Raw genomic sequence first — 18,342 nt, forward strand, 5'->3', positions numbered from 1 at the left:
GAGTTTAAGTCAAACTCTATTCGAGCTCATCTTGACTCAAATCTATATATTGATATGTAATTATATGAGTAGTTTTAATTTCATATTATCCAATGTAAGGCCTCCAATTTTTTAGCTGGATGAAGTATTATTGTAAATATAAATCTTGGGAAGAGGATACATTAAAATTAAACGATTTCATTGAGAAAACCAATAGCCGAAAGTTTTGTAATGGGTTCCTTTCAAAGAAATTAAGTACTCAACTAAATGTTCTACTATCAATATCACAAATAAATGGTGTTTTTGTTTCAGAAACTTAAAAATATATCCATGGCTCGCCATTAAAATCATCTTTTATTGCTTGATATTGAATACACGTAAAAGTAATATTGATTTCTGTAGACGAACATCATACGTAGTTGCACACAGATAGATTTTAATACTTCTGCAGCTGGTTCAGGTCACTAACCATTGAAGATAAACAAAGAAAACAGAGTAAGACCTTCTGTAAATTACTTAAACTAGGCACACGCACACACACATAAAAAAAGGCAAAGACTTTGAGAAATCTGAGAGGTGAGAGGCGCTTCCCAGATCCATAGGCAAACTGGAGAGATAGTACTAATGATAAAAGAGCTACTTTATAATCACCTCACCATTCCATAGCATCCTCGAAGCTTAAAGCTTAGGGGTGAAGTTGGTGATCCAAAAGCTGGTTCTTCATCTTCTATAATTCTTGAATCAAACGATGATCCTCTACTTGAAAACTTGCTCCTCGCATGGCGATGTTTTCTTAGAGGACTAGTTATAGGAACCACCATTGAGAAAGTTGATGAAGACGAGCATGAAGAGGATGAAAATGATACATTATTGGTTGTTTTCTTATGATTCATCTTGGGGAAGAAGATATGCAAGAGACTAAGGGATCTGAAGCGGCGTTTCTTGATGGGTTTTTGTTCAATATTTGGGCTAGAAGTATAATAAGAAGGAGGAGGTGTGAGAGGAGGGAGAGCTTTTTCACCGAATTTGTTACATTTGGGTGTGCCTGGTTGAGACTCCCACAAAAATGGAACTGCAACAGCAACGCCTCCATAATAGACTCTGAAAGAAGGGTTAGCCATGGAGGTCTCTTTGGACAGAAGCCTGGAGAAGAACTTGTCATCTTCCTTTATCTGAATAGAATAATTTTGTGAAACCTCTGTGCTCTTACTAAACATCTTGAATTATTGGCAGGGTAATTGTTTTGACTTTGGTTCTGAAGAGAAGAGATAGCTTTAGGCCAGTTTTTGAAGTCTCGGAAAACATTATATAGAGAGGTGAAAATGCATAGATCTTACATTGATTTTTCACTCTTATAAAAAGATTTCTGATAAGACCGCATCCCTTGATAAAAGCCTTAATGACAAAAACTTCCTAGATTTTGTATCTTCCTATTTTGACTATTTCCCATTTGCAAAAAATTAATTAATAAATGATAAAATTTTAAGAAGGTTAGTATACAATTTTTGAGATTATTTCGAGATTTTAAATATATTAAATTACCAATTTTTCAACTCTAAACAAATATTAAATACTTATTTTTTATACCCAAGAAAGGTAATTTATATTTTTTTGAACATAAAGGGTCTAGTGACCTTTTTTAACTCTCTTGAATCTGTCTTTGGTTGAATTGAGTTATATTGTGATTCAATTTAGATTAAATCTTTTTTATAAGAATAAAATTTTAGTTTGTAATTTGGTTTAAATCTTATTTTGGTGATATTATTCACTTTATCAAAAAATTTTAATAATATTTTTAACTAATTCAAATAAATTCAAAATTAAATTCATAGTTATTAAAGATTTGAGTTAATATTCGCGCTTGGTTAGGCTAGAGTCAACTCTCTCTCCATGGTCCCATGCATCTTCCACTAAGAATGAATACCACACAACCACACTGGACTGACAATGGCTTTGCAGGGCCACGTATGCCATTTGATGCTGATATGAACCAACCACATACATACATACATACATACATACATACATACATAAAACCAGTGGTCCTATTTCTTTCATCAACAGCTCTGTTTCTTCTTCACAATGTGATTCTCATTGAACTCTTGCTATAATGTTTTCTATTATCTTCTCGACGCTACACACTTGATTCCAAGGAAAGATGGTTGAAGTTATACAGGTCAAATATCTGTTGGCTTCTACCAACGAACAAGTTGGTTGCACCTGAAACCTTGAGCTGCCGATATCTGATTGGATAAACTTCTTTTAAGAAAGATATACGACAGTATTTTTTAGTATGAAAAATGTGACCCAAATTTTGAGATCTGAATGAACTTAAATAGACAATAAAATTATATGTATAATTTTATATATAAATAATAGTATATTATAATATAATTAAAAATTATTTTATCTTTAATTTTTAATTATTTAATCACACAATGATATGTCTTTTTTATGCGTACAATTATATATATAACATTACTCTTTTAACAAATACAACGGTTATCATTAAAACTAGTCGAATAAACTATGAACTTGAGTGACCTCTTGTAACATGGGTAAGGTTTGTCATGAACACATATATATGACTAATAAGTACATGTGAAAAATATCTGGGTTAGGGTTTATATACTAAAATTGTGTTTAAGTGAACGTAAACAATGAGTGTGTGTACTGCAAAATTAAAGTGTATTAAGCTTAAGAACTCCAATAACAACAATGAAGAAATCTCCTTTTTCATCTTGTTTATAATATTTTTCATCTATAGTAAAATTTCTCTTTTGTCTATCTTTTAAGTAGCCCATCAATAGCTGACGGTTTGGTATTGGAAGTCTCGTGTTTGACTCTCAAAACCAATTCTTTTTATAAATTTATGGATTCATTTTATCAACTTTTTCTTGCTTACATTATTCTATCGATAAGATATTATTCATCTTAGATATTTGATACAGTTATGAGTATGATAGGGCATAGACAATAGATACTCAGTCCTCTAGATTTTTAAAGGCCTCCAGGGGTACATCAAACACCATGCAACGTATGGTGTTCTTTTGGGCATTGGATCATGTAGTTGGCCGAGTATTGTGCATTTCTGATATTTGTTTTTCTTTGGGTAAAAAAATAATAATTTCATATTGAATAATGCAGAAGATTGGTTGTCTTTACGAACTGAAATTCTTAACGAACAACGACCAAAAATTAGTCTTGGATTAGGAGGTAGTTCGGAAGTGGGAGGTAAGGCAAATTGGAAGCATGCTAAATGAGTTTAATTCAATTTAAAATTATATAATTTCAATCAAACCCACGTTTCTCTTCTTCATTTCATCCAACAACAAGTATCATGCATGCCACAATTAATTGATAAATGTAGTGTACTTAGAGGTAAATTCCAGAATGATCTCATATATCAACATCTCGCTGTTAAAGTCATTTCCCTATAATGAATCAACTTTCAAATTGGCACCCAAGTCGGGTGACCACAATGTTTTCAGACTCAGATCAAGTCTTGACCTAATCAAGGATCTAATCTATGTCTTTTTCGGTTTAAAATAAGATATCTACATTATTTTATATATATAATGTTTCTAGACTTGGATAAGATTAAACTAACGGTTTAGTATAGTTTAGTCTGTTCAACCACAATTCAAAATACTCTATTAATTTAAATACTTTAAAACTTTCGTAGGGCTAAATTGTTCCGGAAGTCTCAGGCAAACGATGGATGTGTTGTTTGTCCATGAACTGTTAGTGAATTTCATGGCCAACACATGAAAATTCTTATTCTATATATTATCCCATGGAAAATGGGTAGCTTGATTTCATGACCGATGTGAACAGTATTTAATACGTGTTCATCATGCTTTATATTTTTCTTGATCCTACTTTTCCTATGTGTTACTTTTGTTTCCATTTATATTTGTGTTATTTTATGTGAGGGGAGAGTAAACAATATTATGTGTATTTAATTTTAAATATTTAATTAAATATTAAATAATATATGATTATACGATTAGATGTTATTTTATCTTTATCGAAATACAAAAAGGGAAGAACAAAGATCAGTGGGATGTTTGAGATAGTGGTGCAGCACACTTAAGGGTAACAACCATATATGTCTAAAGCTGGAATAAGTCTACTATGTCTGCGGAGATTTCTGATATTTTTGAAATACAATAAATGTGTAAGTATTTTTTAAGTACATAATCGAGTACGGATCGAATTCGAATCAATTCAACCATCCGGATCAATTAAGTTTAAACTGAATACAATATTAAATTATGTTTGTATAAAGTTTGAATTTCAACTCATCAATATCGCACGGATCTTAAGCTTGGTCTTATAGATTTAAACCAATTTCAACATAAATTTTGTCTAGACTCAGTTGGAATTGAATCTAGGCGTTGTTTAGCCTCTGGACGAAACATCTTCAAGCATGAAAACAACTTCTATCACAAACTTGTCCTCCTTTGACCTAGAAATTGGGCCAGCAACTTCTGAAACACTGAAATAATGGGCCTTAATTTAGGCCCATATCTGTAATTAAAGGATTTAGATAACCCATTTTAGCCATAATGCGGCCTATGGGCCAGGAATTGTTTTTGTTCACAGAAACTCTGGCCTCAGCTACTGATTCGGAATCTAAAAAGCCGCAAATTTCATGTGTGTGATTTCAAGGTAAGCTGAGTTGAAGCTGTTCTTCAGTAACGGCACAATGCGTGGTGGACCCTTGTTAGCCTACTTTACAACGGTCACCTCAAGATGGCCTCTTGCCGTTTGGTGAAGTTAAAGAACAGAGCTGAAACCCTAGATTCCAGTTCCAAAATGGAGCACGAGAGTAGTATAAGAGCCGAGATCGACACATCGGCGCCGTTTGAATCCGTTAAAGAGGCTGTGAGTCGATTCGGTGGAGTCGGCTACTGGAAACCCTCTCAACATAAACTCTTTGAAACTGAGGTCACTTTCTCTTCTCCATTCTCTCATATATTACCTCAATTTTTTTATTTTTTTGGTTTATGGAAGACTCAAGAACCGAAACTATTTGTAAAACAATGAGACGAGCACATTTCATGTGGAAGCTTTTAAGAGCACTTTCAGAGCCTCATTGTTTGTTAAGTTTGGCTTGTTTTAGACTTTGCTTCATTTTTGCATGTTTCTTGTAAAACCTATCTTGCATTTGTCTTATTTCACAATAAAATTAACGGGGATTCTATAAAAGAATTATATTGTGCTGAAAAAGTTTCTAATATTAGCAGCATGAAATGGAGGAGGTTGATATTGCAGAAGTGGAAGTGCAAGCATCACAGTTTGAGAAGGACTTGATTTTGAAAGAAAGGGAAACACTGGAAGTTTTGAAAGAGCTGGAATCAACCAAAATGATTGTGGAAGAATTGAAATTGAAGCTACAGAACGAGGCGTCTGAGGTGAGTATGGAACTTGCCTCAAAGATTGATTATAAGAATGAAACTCCTGTAGTGAATAAAGCAGAAAAGGAAAACCGTAAAAATGTGGTGGGTGGTTTCAACACTTACGCCTCTTCATCTCCAGGTTTAGTCTTAATGGAGCTGAAACAGGCTAAGTTGAACCTTTCTAGGACTACTAGTGATATCGCTGACATCAGAGCTTCTGTTGATTCTCTTAACAAGAAATTAGAGAAGGAAAGAATTTCACTAGAGAAAACCCGTGAAAGATTGAGCCTGAATTCTTTGGAGGTATCATCTCTCGAGGAAGAGTTAAACCAAACAAGACTAAAGCTGCAACAAGCAAAAGATGCTAGTGGTTCTGATAATCCTGTAGATATTTCAGTGGAGCTCCAAAGGTTGAGTTCTGAGGCTGAACAATTCAAAAAAGCAGGAGAAGCTGCAAGATCAGAGGTTTCGCAAGTAATATCTAAGATTGAGCAGACAAAAACCAGAATAAAAGCAGCTGAAATCCAGTTAGTTGCAGCCAGAAAAATGAAGGAAGCAGCTAGAGCAGCAGAAGCTGTTGCTTTGGCAGAGATCAAAGCTATATCAAAATGTGAGAGCTCATCTGGAGTTCTCCCACTGAAATGTGAGGGAGTAACACTTTCTTATAAAGAGTATTCTTCCCTAACTTGCAAGGTTCAAGATGCTGAAGAATTATCTAAGAGGAGAGTCATAGATGCCATGCTTCAAGTTGATGATGCAAATTTTTCTAAAAGGGAAATGCTAAGGAGGGTAGATGAAGCTACAGAAGAAGTCAAAACCAGTAAGAAGGCCTTGGAAGAAGCCCTTAACAGAGTAGAGGCTGCAAACAGGGGGAAGCTGGCTGTGGAAGAGGCTCTTCAGAGATGGAGATCCAAGCATGGGCAGAAAAAACACTCTATACACAACTCGACCAAGTATAAGAATTCTTACCCATCTCAACTTCGGAAAGATCCTTGTATTTTTGATGTAAATGGACTGAATTTGGTCAGTGATGGTTCAGACCCTGTTTTGAAGCCAACCTTATCAATAGGTCAAATATTGAGCATGAAGCTACTTGTCTCAGATAAGTTTGAAATAGCTGAAAGAGATGCTGTGAAGAGAAAGTTATCATTAGGCCAAATTCTCAGTAAACAAAACGGTGATGTGCCCACATCTCAGAAGGCTGAGAAGGAAAACAGTCACAAGCAGTACTCCAGAAAGAGGAAGAAGTTTGGATTTGCTCGCTTCTCGTTGCTTTTGGCAAAGCAAAGTAAGAAAAAGAAACCAACTTTAAACTTGAGATAATGCAGTTCAACAAGGCACTAACATTGCTAATATGTTGACTGTTTCTAGTTTATGTTTAGTAGGAGCTGTCATTTGCATTATGTCCTTGTTTATTAGACTTACAATCTGATAATTTCTATATTTATTTATTTTTTCTGTTTGTAAGGATGTTGATGATATTTGTGTACTTAAGTCCAGATTGTGTGATGTTGTACTGAACAAGGAAGCACGGAAATGCTGGTGTGCTTCTGCGTTTCCAAAACGTTTCCATTTCCAAAATGTTTCGAGGGCGTTTTAGAAATATTGAAACACATTTCTTTGACAGAATTTGTGAATTTGATGACTGAAGAAGGGTTCTTGGCCACCCTTATGGAGGTTGATACTTGCGGTTCTCTTGCGCAAGTCTTAACATTGAAAGATGGAATTCCTGATGCTCGAGGCAGCGTTCTTGGTGGCAGTAGTGTAGTCAATGCTGGGTTTTATAGTCGGGCTGATTAAAATTTCTATAAAGGATTAGATAAGATATGGATTGGGACATGAGAGTTGTGAGTGATGGATGATTAATCACGCACTTGTGTGAAAATGAAAAGGTGAAGTGCATGTCTCAAAATTACAAAGGATGGGGCTTTATATATCATTTTGCACCGTCCTCTTAGGTCAACAAAATTGACTCTAGCTCAAGGACATTAAATGAAGCCGTCGAAAGCATTAAATAAATGGGTCACCCAAATCATAAATGCATCGCTCATTTTTCTTTCACTTTAATTGGTGGAAAGTCATCATTTCATAACAATTACACTTTTTATAATATAAAAATTTAGTATTCATTAAAAAAAAAAAAACCTTTTATTTTTAATATTTATAAGTTTTTTAAATGTTTTTTAATATTTTTTAAAAAATATGTTTTCATATTTTTACATTTTTGTTTATGTGCTACTTATGTATTGAATGTTGCTATGTAAAACAAGCTAAATTGTGAGTGGCTCGATTCGATTAATATTGAGTTCAGTTTGAGTTTTGTGTTGATCGTTTTGATGAGTTCATGAATTTACAATTCAATTTAAGTAAAATATTAAAAAAATTTAAAAGTTTCAAATTTTGTTTAAATACTTTTTATTTATTTTTTTAATTTTAAATATGAGATAATTGATAAATATATAAATTATAATTTTTAAATTAATTTGTTAAAATATGAGGATTTAAAAAATTTTATTTTCAATCAAGCGCAGGGCAACTATTCTTGTCCGGGTTCAAGCTAAGAACTTACTACTTTGGTAAATTCAAGTGAAGCATTAATACTATCTAGCCAAGCTCAAGTTAAACATTATTGCTCTTGCTTTGACGCGGTTTGATTACACTCCTAACTTCTTATCCTTGAACAATGCTTTATCTACACATCAATTATGTCTTCCATCTAGTTATTGTTCATCAACTCAAAAATCATCATTCCAAAGTTAGATTCAATCAGAGTTGTTTGGACTTAAATTTTATTTAAAATCAAATGAATAAGTTTAAGTCAAAAAAATGTCTCATTTTCATCAAATAAGATAAGTTTACATTGATTCTTATATTCGAGTTTGAGTCGAACTGAATACGAATTTTAACTCTTTAATATCCTGAATGTATTCTCTAAATATTTATCTATTATTTAATTTTATTAATATTTTTTGTTAGTTTAAATATAAATTATTGATTTAGCCATTGTAAATGGATGACTTTTAATTAAGGGATATTTAATTTTTTTACCCTTATTTGGGTCCACTTATATATTTATACCACACTTTTCACATCCTAAATATTTTCCACTTTATATATTGAAATACATAAACTGCTCTTATCTTCAACCTTAAGAAACCAAATAAAGCAATATTATTCTCTTTATGTATTGTTGAGAGAGAACATATGCAAATATTTAGTATCAATATTTGAAATAAGGTTTATATATGTGTTAAATAAAATCAAATGAATTTAAAAATTTTTTAGTTTAAATTTTTTAGATTAAATTATATTTGAATTTAAACATTCAAAGTTTAAATTCAAATCTAAAAAATTTTAAACTCATTTAATGTTATCGCCCAAAATTTTGATTGATGAATCTAATATATGAAAAAATAATTCAATAATTGAAGCCTTTGCCACATGTAAAGAGCATGCAGCCTGAAGGAAGGCCTTGGTGTGAAGAATCTTGGTGACGTATAAAAATATAAATATGCAAAGAATATATTTTTTTGCAAAGAATATATTCTTAAAGAATATGCAAAATACATACATATTATGCATGTTTGCTTACTTCCACATGTTCATTCACGTGAATTTATGCAAAATACATACATATTTTGCATGTTTTTACGAATAATTTTGGCAAAAGCATATGCTTGCTTTCCCATGACGAGATCCCCATATAATATAACATAAAAGTATATTATACATATAGCATAAGAGATCACCGGATTGCTTTCTCATGAATGAACAAGAAGAATCCAACAAATTTTAAGGCATTAGAGCAAAGAAAACTAAATGAATAGTTTTATCATCGACCAATGATGAAACTTCTTAAATTGGCAACGACCACGCAATGGTAAGATGACAAGTGAGATTTTTTGTTGTTTTTTAATAAAAGGGAATGCTTGGGAAGTGAAACTCATTGTTTTTTTTATAATGGAATGTTTGGGGAATGGAAGAACAGGCTAGCATTGACAGCAACCCTTTCTACCACCAACGGTTACATCTCTCAGCTATGTGCATTATGGAAAAGCAGTATGGTTTGAATAGAATTATTTTATTAAGTATGCTAGTGATTGAAAATTATTAAGTATAGGTGATTGAGTTTAAAATTTTTAAATTTTTCTAAATTATTAAATATAGGTGATTGAGTTTAAATTTTTTAAAATTATTCAATCTCTCGTCCATCCTTGAGTTGAGAGATTGAAAATTATCAAGTATGCTGGTGATTAAGCTTAAATTTTTTAGAGTAGCATAAGTGAAATAACATTTATGTAGGTTAATTTCATTTATTCAAAACTAGGGTTATAATTAGTTGACATTTATGTAAGTTAATTTCATCCATCCTTGAGTTGAAAAATTGAAAATTATCAAGCAGTACAGGAATTATCTAAAAATATTTTTAAAACCCATTAGGAAGATAAATGAAATAAATAAATAAAAAGTAATATGACATCAAATTTAACAGTTTTCATGTACAGTTCATTTGTCATAGAAAAATTTATTTTAAAATATAACTTTACGGTCATTATTAATTTTGAAAAACAAAAGAGTCAATTGAATTAGTTGACGTCAACCAGAATAATGATAATTCAGTTTGTTTGATTAATTTTTTATTAATAATTATCTTTGATTAATCTTTCATTAATATAATAAACGAATTAATATATTTTTCAGGCATTTGTAATTAACTACCGGGAGAGAGAGCACCAATTCAAGGAGGCATACGGATTCTGAGTGCACATGTCGCTTTGAATAAAGATGGACACTATGATTGTAATTAAGAACAAACTAACGTTTACTTAGAGAACAATTTTTCAGACAACATGTTTTGATCGCTTATTAAATTTGGCGAAGCTAAAGTTTGGTGTCATTTTGATACATGCGATGTTACTTCGTATAATTAACCACAAAGACCTAGTGAGAGAAATGTAATTCAGAGTAAACAGTCTTGAGTTATGATTCAGCCCTGTTGAGTTGTGTTAGTCACTGCTCTGATATTCGAGAAGGACGGAGGTGTACAACTACATTTATTGTATGGGGACGCCTCAATTGAGAAAAAATACTTCCTGGATATTAACAGGTTGTTATCTCATAAGGAGATTAAGCAAACTGTTGGCGATTAAATTGTGATAATACTCACACAAAAGCACGAAAGACTCTTTGAGAGATCTTCGTAATGCATTAAGTGCATATGTTTTGGCACGTCACGCTTGCGTGTAGGAACTGTCAATTTTGTATCTATCTATCATATCCGAAATAATTTCCTTCAGTCGATAAATGCAATTAACCACAAACATTGATTTAAGTATGTTTTCCAATGACTTTGCACTAGTTTGTCTATGGTGTGACAATATTTGATCTCATAGATAAGTGTATATCTCGTCCATACATCATAACACCTAATAGTCTCTATTTTTCTCTCTCGTTGCTCGTGTCCGTCATTTACATTATGGATGTACGTACTTAATCGCATACCATATTCTGTCAAAGTAACCAATTTTCTATTGAATTCGTGTCTCCAATGCATATGTTCAAAATAATGTTTTCAATTCTGCTTTTGAATTATAAAAACCCATCACTTATAAATGGTTGTCCTTTTGTGTCGTCTGATTACTAATATATGCACTCTCAACACTAACAAACAAGCTCAAGAACCCACTGACTTCGATCAAGTCTTAGAAGATAGTTTATTCTCGTTATGAATCTTTCAAAATCAACACTTATATCAATGCACATCTCTCTCTCATTCTCATGAACATATCTCGTCACATTATCATCACCTGAAATCCATTGTCCTCCATAGCACATCTTAAATACATTTTTTTCATCTTGACTTAAAATAAACCTAAAAACAGAAAAAAACACATGTGTTTAAACCCTAGGCATTATAAAACATGCAATTTTATGTGGGACCAATGGGTTTGGAGTCAATACCAACCTGTGCTTTGTTTGTTTTTTATTCAGACCTAAATTTTCGTCAACTCACTCCCTTTTTTAACCATCAATACAATATTATAACAACATTAAACAATACAACAATATGAAATTACAATATTAAACAATATAATAATATAAAATCATAACAAAATTATGTTTCACATGAAGTCATAAATATGAATCTACTTTATATTATTTGATTTTCAATTGTTAAACAAGAAAACACTTAACACAAAAGCTTGAATCAAGACTAACCTGAATTTAGATGATTTTGCTAGAAAATCTTTGTAACAAATGTGAATTTTTTAAAGAAATTTGACAATTTTCGTCTCTTCCTCCCTTGTGTCCAAATTGAATTCTTTATAATAGCTAGTGATTTCTTTCTCTGAATTTCTCTCACAGATTTTATTGTTCAATCAAAGTGTCTGCTTTATTTTCCAAAGTTGAAGAATTGTCCTGTTTCAAAATTTTTTTTCGTGATGTAGAGATTTCTTCTCTTGTTGGAAGGCTGAGAAAAAAGAAATAAATTACTATTATGGTATTCTTTTTGCATGGGTTATGTCAACGAAGATTACTATTATGATATTTTTGTTTGGGGTTTGAAATGAATAGTATATATATGTATACACAGTTTGAAAGAGGGGTAAAAAATTCAATATCCCCCTAATTAATTTAAAACCCTGAAGGTGTCTTCACTCCAGCAAATTAACGTCAGAATATCTCCTTCCATGGCAAATGAGCACGTACAATCGATTTTTCTCTTCAATCTATTTGTCCCAACCAACATCTACGGTTGCAAATTTCAATCTCGCAGCAGACACAAACTCTTCCTGATTGACTTGAATGGAAACTAGATGCGAAAGAAAATTCATCAGGATTTCTTAAATCCGCTTTCTCCTTGAGTCTCTGTAATGCAAACACATGAGCAAGAAAACAGTCATGAAACTAACATATGAAGGCAGAAAATACAGGCGCCCAAATTAATAACAAAAATCAGATTGGCGGAAATCACTCAAAATTTTTCCACTTTTCCTCCATCACCCACTCCCCAACTCAAGCCTTAAATCACTCTATTTTTTTGTTTCCATCAAAGTTAAGATTCGTGGTTCTTTCTCTGGACCCATGTGACGGAAATCGTAATTCCACTCTTAAATCTCTTAGTACCCAGTTTTAGAAGGATCAAAGAAAAAACAGAACTTTCTGAGACTGACTGAGAAGGAGAAATTGATGATAACTGGGTGAAGGAGATCAACTGTCTTGATTGGGAGAGCTTTGCTTTCCATCCAAGCCCGCTGATAGTTCTTTTCCACAGATAGAATCATAGAACAGGTAATTTGTTTGAATATTTGATTTCTGAGGAGGAAAACGAAGAAGATAAAAGGAATTCAAATATTAAATATTATTAATCTTTTTTTTTATAAATAAAATGAGTTTTATATTTTAAATATAAATATGTTAAAACGAATTTAACATTATTGATTTTATTAATAATTAAAGCCTTATTATAAACAAAATTTATCAATAATAATAATTAATGAATGAATATTTAAATTTTACAAAAATTTTTTAATGGGATTTCGACCATGAGCAATGAGAATAAGTCTTTTGACTTATTATAATATAGTCAAATTTTATGTTAGTTCTTACCGAATATTTGATAAAATAATAATTATCACCTTATAAATTTTAAAAAATATTTTCCTATCAATTCGTTAAAATTAATTATTAATTTTAACAATTAAAATATATTTATATTATTTTATCTAAATATTATAATAAATATATAATTTATTGTCATTTTATTCCTAAAATAACGCTTTTGTTAAATTGTATTGTAAACAATATTTTAGGAATGAAAATGTCCTTTTACACCCTATATTACAAGAGTACTGCCTCTTATCTTTTTTAAAAAATGATCATACTCACCTCACATATTTTAAAAATATTTATAGCTAATAGTTTGTGAAAATTGCACCATACTTTATTGCATATTGATTTAATTCTTTTGTGATGTAATTGGTATTTTCCAAACTATCGAGAGGTAAATTTAGATTTTAAAATTTTTAGAACACCTCCAAATTTTTTGAATTTTTAAAATTCTTAAACATTTTTATTTACAACTCTAACATTTTTAAAATTTAAATTTAATATAAAATATATGATTATACAACATTTATATTATTTTTAATTAAAATTAATATAAAAGGTATAAAAATTTTATTTAATAAAATTTTAAAGATAGAATGTAAAATTTAACGTATAAAATGAAAATGATTTTTTCAAACATGAGGTAAACATATATTTAATCAAACCTGGGGAGGGATAGGTATTTAGCCATTAAAATATCCACTGAGGGAGCCGTTCTCCTAGCAAATTGTAAATTTATTATATTCCTTTTAAACGGGGTTTACCTCTTATACTCTTCATCACAAATGTCGAACTTCAGTAAGCCACTCAAACACTGCCACATCAGCACAAGTTGATACACCCACTCACGGTCAACCACACTATGAGTCAAAAAGATAGATCCTCCGTTAGGATTCGGACACGTAATCGAAAAATTATCCACAAGAAGCGGATTAGAGTTGCTTACCGCGGAGAAGTAGCACCCTATAGATTACTTTCTATAGATTACTTTTAAAAGGCGTCAACCGTCATTCTTTGCTCATCTGCCCCGACAAACCTTCAACGGAACCAAGCTTTCATCTGTTCCCAACTTCTCGCTCGAATTCGATTCAATTCAGACGCGTTGGTCAGTCTTTCTAAAGGTAATCATCGTCTTCCCTCCTTAATCTTCGATTCGAATCAAACTGTTTGAAATAATACATACATATATTTATATATATTTATAAAGATCCTGTGGCTGCGGATGATTAATGAGTTCGTCTTCTTTATATCCTTCGATCGATTTGATTCTTAGTTTAGCATGCTTGTGAGTCTATTTAGAATACGTTGTTACCGTGGCAATCTCCCAGAAGCGCGGATAAGTCTCTTACTTAAAGAAAGCAAGAAGAACTACTCACAACGTCTACTAGATTCTTCTCCTATTCTCCCTTGTGTGCGCAAGTGAAAGCTATCATTTCCTACAAATCAGGATTACGTGTTTTAGTTAAAATATTTGAATTAGGAATAATCAGATTGTTTTTTGAATTTAACTTCTCATTTCTTTGTAAAATTCGTTATGTTATCTCACCATACTGGATATCATAATTGGTTAATCAATCCTCCTGTAGCTACCATAACCAATGTTACGACATGCTCAAATTGTGCACGTCAGTTCGAGAAATCATGAATTTTTTGTTTTGGAGAACTAGTTTCATCCAACATGATACTAGCCAACTTGAATTTCTGGATTTGTGCGTAGTTTCACTTTTCTTATTGTAAAAAGCAAAGTTTATAGTACGGCTTGTCACTAGGGATTATTATACGTTTAGAAATATATTGCTACACAATGCTTTCTTCAATTTATTATTAAAACTATCTATTATTTGAGATTTAGGTTTTCTTTTTCAGCTTTTTAGTTTTATGAGGTTTTATTTTCTTTAATTGTTGTAACTTCAGGTATCATGGAGTGGAGAGTTGGGCTCTTATTTCTTTTTCTGTTGGGTGCTAGCTGGGCTTCTGGTGCAAGAGAACTGGGATACTCCGAGTTTGTAGGTAGGAATGTGCTTTCTATGTTATTTCTTCTTATGGGAAGGGCAGGTTTTGGGGGAGAAAGTTCTTATTTAAGATGCTTTTGGTTTGTATTGACCTATTGAGGATCCTATGTACATTGAGGAAATATATACAATGTGTTATGTGTTGTTATTATTACTATTATTGTTGTAGTTGTTTCTATAATAATTGCTATAGAGTATGCTTGTCATGCTGAAAATATTCTAATGGATTGGCATTCTGTTGCCATGTTCAGTTGTGCAGATAAGCAAGCAGGGGCAAGTAGAGGGGGGAGCTTTGGAAAATGATAATGTGTGCACACTTTGTGAGGAATTTGTTGCCAAAGCAGTTGATTACCTTGTTGAGAACAAGACCCAAACTGAGATCGTAGACATGCTTCACATGAGCTGCTCTCGTTTGGGTTCTTTCAAACAGCAGGTAGTCATCTAATTTTAGTTGGATAGATGTTTTGTTGCAATTGATATTTAATAGTTGCAGCTGGGCATAAATTAAATTGTGCCAACCCCAGCCCATCTCAGTCTCCTCTTTTCAAATCCTTTTTGTTTCAATTTTGGTTTTAACCTTTGTTCTTTTTACACTTTGTAGTCAAATAGTGCACCTTGTATGCCCCATACTTACCACTGTAGAAGTTAATGATTGGTACGATAGTGTCGTTTCCAGCATCATGTGCCTTGTGGTTGGATGTCAATTTTTTTGTGACCCAAAAACAGAGCTCCCCACCTCATCTAAATTAATGGATATGGATTGCCTTTATTATGTCCAAGCCAAGATCAGGTTGACCTATTTAACCCAATATTAAAAAATCTAGTTCAAATTCACCAGTGTTACTTAAAAGTAACATTCAGCTGATCTAGATAATTGTGTCTTGTTAAATCATTAAATAATTTGCATTCAATTCTATCAAAGATACTTAAAGGGTAACGATATAAACATTTGGAAAGTTCTTTTGGTCGAAGGACTGAGAAATTACTTGAATCTTAAATTATGAGTTGTAGACTGTATTGTAGAGTTCTGCAAAAGCTTTGTATTCATTGTTCTCTTTATTTTTTCCCTGTGGAGCACAGTGTATCACTTTGGTGGACTATTATGCTCCTCTCTTCTTTTTGGAGGTCTCCACTGTGCAACCTTCAGAGTTCTGTAAAACGGTCAACCTCTGTCAACAAATGGCAATCTTCTCTTCACAACTACGTGAAGATAGCTGTGGGCTTTGTCACCAAGCTGTTTCAGAAGTACTGGTCAAATTGAAAGATCCTGACACACAGGTTTCTGATTCCTTCATTAGCTTATTACGAGTAAATATGGCTTGTTACTATTTAGCTTTTTGTGAAAGGCTATTTCAATAACAGGGTTTAAAACCAATTTATTAATTCTACATAGGTATATAAAACTAAAGGAAAGATTCTTAGGTATTAAAAGAAAAAAAAAAGAATTGCACTTTTTTTTTTCTTTTTCTGAGAATTAATAAATTTGACTTGTTGCTATTATAGTCTTTTGTATCCAGAAGTACAATATCGCTGTAAACTTATTTTAGGATTGGTCTCTATGATTTGTTTTCTGAGGTTTTTATCTTATGCTTACAGTATTGCTCTGCAATATAGTAGACCCAAAATATTAAAAGAACAATCCCATGCAAAGCATGTTTGATGAATATGATACAATCAAGTGTCATACCCATCCATTTTATTAAAATGGAACCAATTGTACTATATGTGGGTTTGATGAAACTCATCTATATAAACCTCAAAAAGGAGAAGGCAGGTAGGTGTTAGCTGGTATTCTTAATGCCAATGCTGTACAAGAGTCCATAAGCCACCTTAAGTATGTCATGCAGATTATTAAAAATATATCTATTCTTGTATGTCCTTCTTTTGATATGTACGGTTCCTTGCTCTGAAATTTTTGTGTTACTTTTGACAAACTAGAGACTTAAGCTCCCTTTTCTATGTTTCATTCAGCTTGATATACTTGAGCTGCTTTTGAAGGGATGTGATTCCATTCAGAACTATGTCAAGGAGGTAAGAAATGTAGAACTTACAATGAATTACATTATTGTGGTTTGACTTAATTATAGTTCCTCAAAATCACTTTATTGACATGTCTATATGTCAATGAATGGCTGATCATAATGAATAACCTTCTCTATTTTGGATTTCATTGTCATGGATATATTTGATTATTGCAAAGGATGGGCTACGGACTATAACTTCCCCAAAGTATATGCGATAATGAGCTGAAATAGATCAAATGAGTTGCAATTTTCAATTCTAATACATGGTTGGAGACCAAATTTATTTCCTTGAGTGTGCTGATCGATATCTGTAATATTTTGTAACACTATGGCAGTGCAAGAAGATGGTCTTTGAATATGGGCCAGTGATCCTTACAAACGCAGAGCAATTTCTGGAAACAACCGATGTATGTACTGTGCTTCACGCCTGCAGTTTGCCTTCTACTGGTGATGAGCCTAGCAGCATTAAGGAAGCAGCGGAGGTATTGGCCGATTCATAATTATAGTAGATCCAGCATGACCAGAACAGAATTGCACGCATTTTACATAGTGTAAAACTATTTTACTTGCAGAAATGATTGTGCAACAATATAATTATGGCATAATTGTGGTTGTGGTGTAAATTGTAAAGTGTTGTCTACTGAAATTTGAATGCTAGACTTGAACTTATCCCCAGAAATATCAAAACCATTGTCTGAAAAATGCTCTCTGCCATTGTCATAACTAGATCAATGAAATTATTTGTTTGTTTTTGGTCTTGAATTTTTCTTGAAAGTAATGTATCCATTTCGCTGTTTTAGATAATAGTGATCTTCTCACCATTTTATTGCCCGCTGCTCCCCCTGTGAAATGTCTTTTAGAGAAGACGACGAAGGAATTTGTGGAGTTTGTTATATCCTGTAAGTGGAAGCATGATTTTATAACTTGGGATCGAATAAATGGGATTCAACCAGCTCGATTGTGATTTGGAGGAACAGCAGTTTTGGGTGACAGTTTAATGTATTTAGTCATTAAATCACTTTGAATTGCAGTTCAAATGAAAAAGAAAGTCACATAGGGTGATCCATTGGATCAAATAAGATCAACGTAAAAAAGAGTTCGAAATGATGATATCAATGTTGGAGGAGTTGTTTGAGGGGAGAGATTGACAACTAGGATTTGTGTGATTTGCACTTAGGTTTTCTTGCCATCTCTCACCTATTACAACTTTATAAATATCATTTTGGTCCTCGTATAAAATAAAACAGACAAAGTTACTCTTAAATACTATCATTTTGATTTGACCTATGAACAAAAATAAAGAGACAAAAT

At 32.2% G+C, this 18,342-nt stretch overlaps 3 protein-coding genes across 6 annotated transcripts; 2 read left to right on the forward strand and 1 right to left on the reverse strand.

Moving 5' to 3' along the window:
* Nucleotides 1-314: 314 nt before the first annotated feature.
* Nucleotides 315-1,308, reverse strand: LOC123207444. Its single transcript, XM_044624850.1, has one exon. It carries the CDS (start codon nucleotides 1,194-1,196, stop codon nucleotides 627-629), a length of 570 nt encoding a protein of 189 aa, XP_044480785.1. The 5' UTR covers nucleotides 1,197-1,308; the 3' UTR covers nucleotides 315-626.
* Nucleotides 1,309-4,599: 3,291 nt separating this feature from the next.
* Nucleotides 4,600-6,835, forward strand: LOC123207443 (WEB family protein At2g38370-like). 2 transcript variants are annotated; one of them, XM_044624848.1, is made up of 2 exons: nucleotides 4,600-4,932; nucleotides 5,229-6,835. In XM_044624848.1, exons 1-2 carry the CDS (start codon nucleotides 4,738-4,740, stop codon nucleotides 6,705-6,707), a joined length of 1,674 nt encoding a protein of 557 aa, XP_044480783.1. In that variant the 5' UTR covers nucleotides 4,600-4,737; the 3' UTR covers nucleotides 6,708-6,835. The 2 variants fall into 2 exon arrangements, with proteins under 2 accessions (XP_044480783.1, XP_044480784.1); XM_044624849.1 differs by having other exon boundaries at nucleotides 4,605-4,932; nucleotides 5,232-6,835.
* Nucleotides 6,836-13,974: 7,139 nt separating this feature from the next.
* LOC123207441 (prosaposin-like) lies at nucleotides 13,975-17,793 on the forward strand. Of its 3 annotated transcripts, none has more exons than XM_044624843.1 (6): nucleotides 13,975-14,116; nucleotides 14,910-15,005; nucleotides 15,259-15,440; nucleotides 16,088-16,285; nucleotides 16,979-17,038; nucleotides 17,367-17,793. In XM_044624843.1, the coding sequence occupies exons 2-6, from the start codon at nucleotides 14,915-14,917 to the stop codon at nucleotides 17,529-17,531; spliced, it is 696 nt and encodes a 231-aa protein (XP_044480778.1). In that variant the 5' UTR covers nucleotides 13,975-14,116; nucleotides 14,910-14,914; the 3' UTR covers nucleotides 17,532-17,793. The 3 variants fall into 3 exon arrangements, with proteins under 3 accessions (XP_044480778.1, XP_044480780.1, XP_044480779.1); XM_044624844.1 differs by having other exon boundaries at nucleotides 14,017-14,119; nucleotides 14,914-15,005; XM_044624845.1 differs by lacking the exon at nucleotides 16,979-17,038.
* The last annotated feature ends 549 nt before the right edge of the window (nucleotides 17,794-18,342 follow it).

This window comes from Mangifera indica, unplaced genomic scaffold, assembly GCF_011075055.1.
Source record: "Mangifera indica cultivar Alphonso unplaced genomic scaffold, CATAS_Mindica_2.1 Un_0078, whole genome shotgun sequence".
In the NCBI taxonomy this organism is placed as follows: domain Eukaryota; kingdom Viridiplantae; phylum Streptophyta; class Magnoliopsida; order Sapindales; family Anacardiaceae; genus Mangifera; species Mangifera indica.